Raw genomic sequence first — 1,613 nt, forward strand, 5'->3', positions numbered from 1 at the left:
TCAAAATTACTAAAAGTCTAAAACCCTTCACTACAGTCATACACTTCTCTAGATCTCTCCATTAACAAGCAAGCATATTCTTTCTTCTTCTTTGAGCGATTCAGCTGCCAGCTTATATTATTTATTAAATAACAAAGTCTCTTGTCTTTTCCACACTACTACTTTTCCTCATTGTTACTTTCAGCCAATACTGCATATAGAAAAGAAGCATGTAGAGAAGTTTATAGAGGCACCTCATTTCCACTTCTTTCTTGGTTTTGCATTTTTCTTTTTAGAAGTACCAAATTAGTAATATACCATGATTTATTCATCAGTTTCTTCTGAAAATCCATGGACAACAATAAGCCCAAAAGTCCTCAGACCTTCAACAAAGCAACGTCCGTTTCACTTAAATCCTATCCTTAGTTTTCACCGCCAAAACCCAGACACCATTAACAGCTCTGTGAACCCAACAGAACCCAAAACCCAGCTCAGAAGCCCCATCTTGATAAACCCAACTCAAGTTATTTACAGAAAAACCAAGAGGAGCAGGATTCATGAGGAAAGAAGAGGTTTTCCCCAACTGGGTAGCCAGCAAATGTTGTTTCTGTGTGGATTTGGGTACTGGATGCAAGGTTTTAGGTGCTTTCCATGGCTGGCGTTGAACTTCCACATGGCTCACAATCTTAACATGCATCCCTCAACATTGCAGCTCGTACAGCATTCTGGTAACCTTCCCATGGTGGCCAAACCCTTTTATGGAATCCTTTCTGATGCTCTTTACATTTCTGGTGCGCATAGATTACCTTATATTTCCATTGGAGGTTAGTTACAATTCCCTTGCCTTATTTCATTGATGTCATTCCGTTTTTATCAATTTTGTTAATAGTTCCCTGTTTTAATATATTCATGTGCTCTGTTTTCTGTCATTGTTGTAGAGAAATCTGTTCAATTTTAATATGTTTTTTAAATGTTAAGTCATATTGTTTGTGCTTTTTGTTCAGGTTGCTTGTTTATGTTGTTTGTATTCTTTCCTTTGCTTGGTTTGCTTTCTTGCTCTTTTCTTCCCATTTTGATTATGCTAGAGATTCTATTTGTCTCTTCCATGTGCACAATTTCTTTGGTTAATCTGTGGAGACAAAAACTTATTAGATTCCTAAATATAAGGAAACTTCTCTCTTTAAATTGGACAAATTCTACTGCTTTTTGTGCTCATATCCCTGTAAAAGATAGCTTAACCTTATGCTGCTTTCCTTGCAAGTTGCAACAATGTTGAAGTGGAACCTAAAAACACTGTTTAATGGTCTGTTAACATAGGTATCAATCAGAAAGTAATATGAACCATTTGGAAAGGCAATTTTAAAAAAGGGTATATTTGTCCTCTAAAAACCTATGGGCTATTTCTAATGGAGTTCAAATTTTCAGTTCTTTTACAGGTCCTATCTTGGGGGCCAATGGCAGTTATCCCTGTTGCAGGTAAAGCCCTTCCTACCCTTATGGCATGTGTTCTTCTTAGTAATCTTGGAGCATCCATTACAGAAGTAGCACAGGATGCTCTTGTTGCAGAGTACGGGCAAGAAAAAAATATGAAAGGCCTCCAATCTTATGCATTCATGGCATCAGCTGCTGGTGGA

General features: G+C 37.3%; 1 protein-coding gene across 1 annotated transcript; it reads left to right on the top strand.

Moving 5' to 3' along the window:
- On the top strand, positions 1-1,613 carry LOC117615784 (probable folate-biopterin transporter 8, chloroplastic; the record flags this gene model as incomplete). Its single annotated transcript, XM_034344939.1, has 2 exons — positions 1-803; positions 1,405-1,613. Coding segments are annotated over exons 1-2 (714 nt in total), but the record flags the coding sequence as incomplete, so codon positions are not given.

The sequence above is a fragment of the Prunus dulcis genome, chromosome 1 (genome assembly GCF_902201215.1).
Source record: "Prunus dulcis chromosome 1, ALMONDv2, whole genome shotgun sequence".
Lineage (NCBI taxonomy): Eukaryota > Viridiplantae > Streptophyta > Magnoliopsida > Rosales > Rosaceae > Prunus > Prunus dulcis.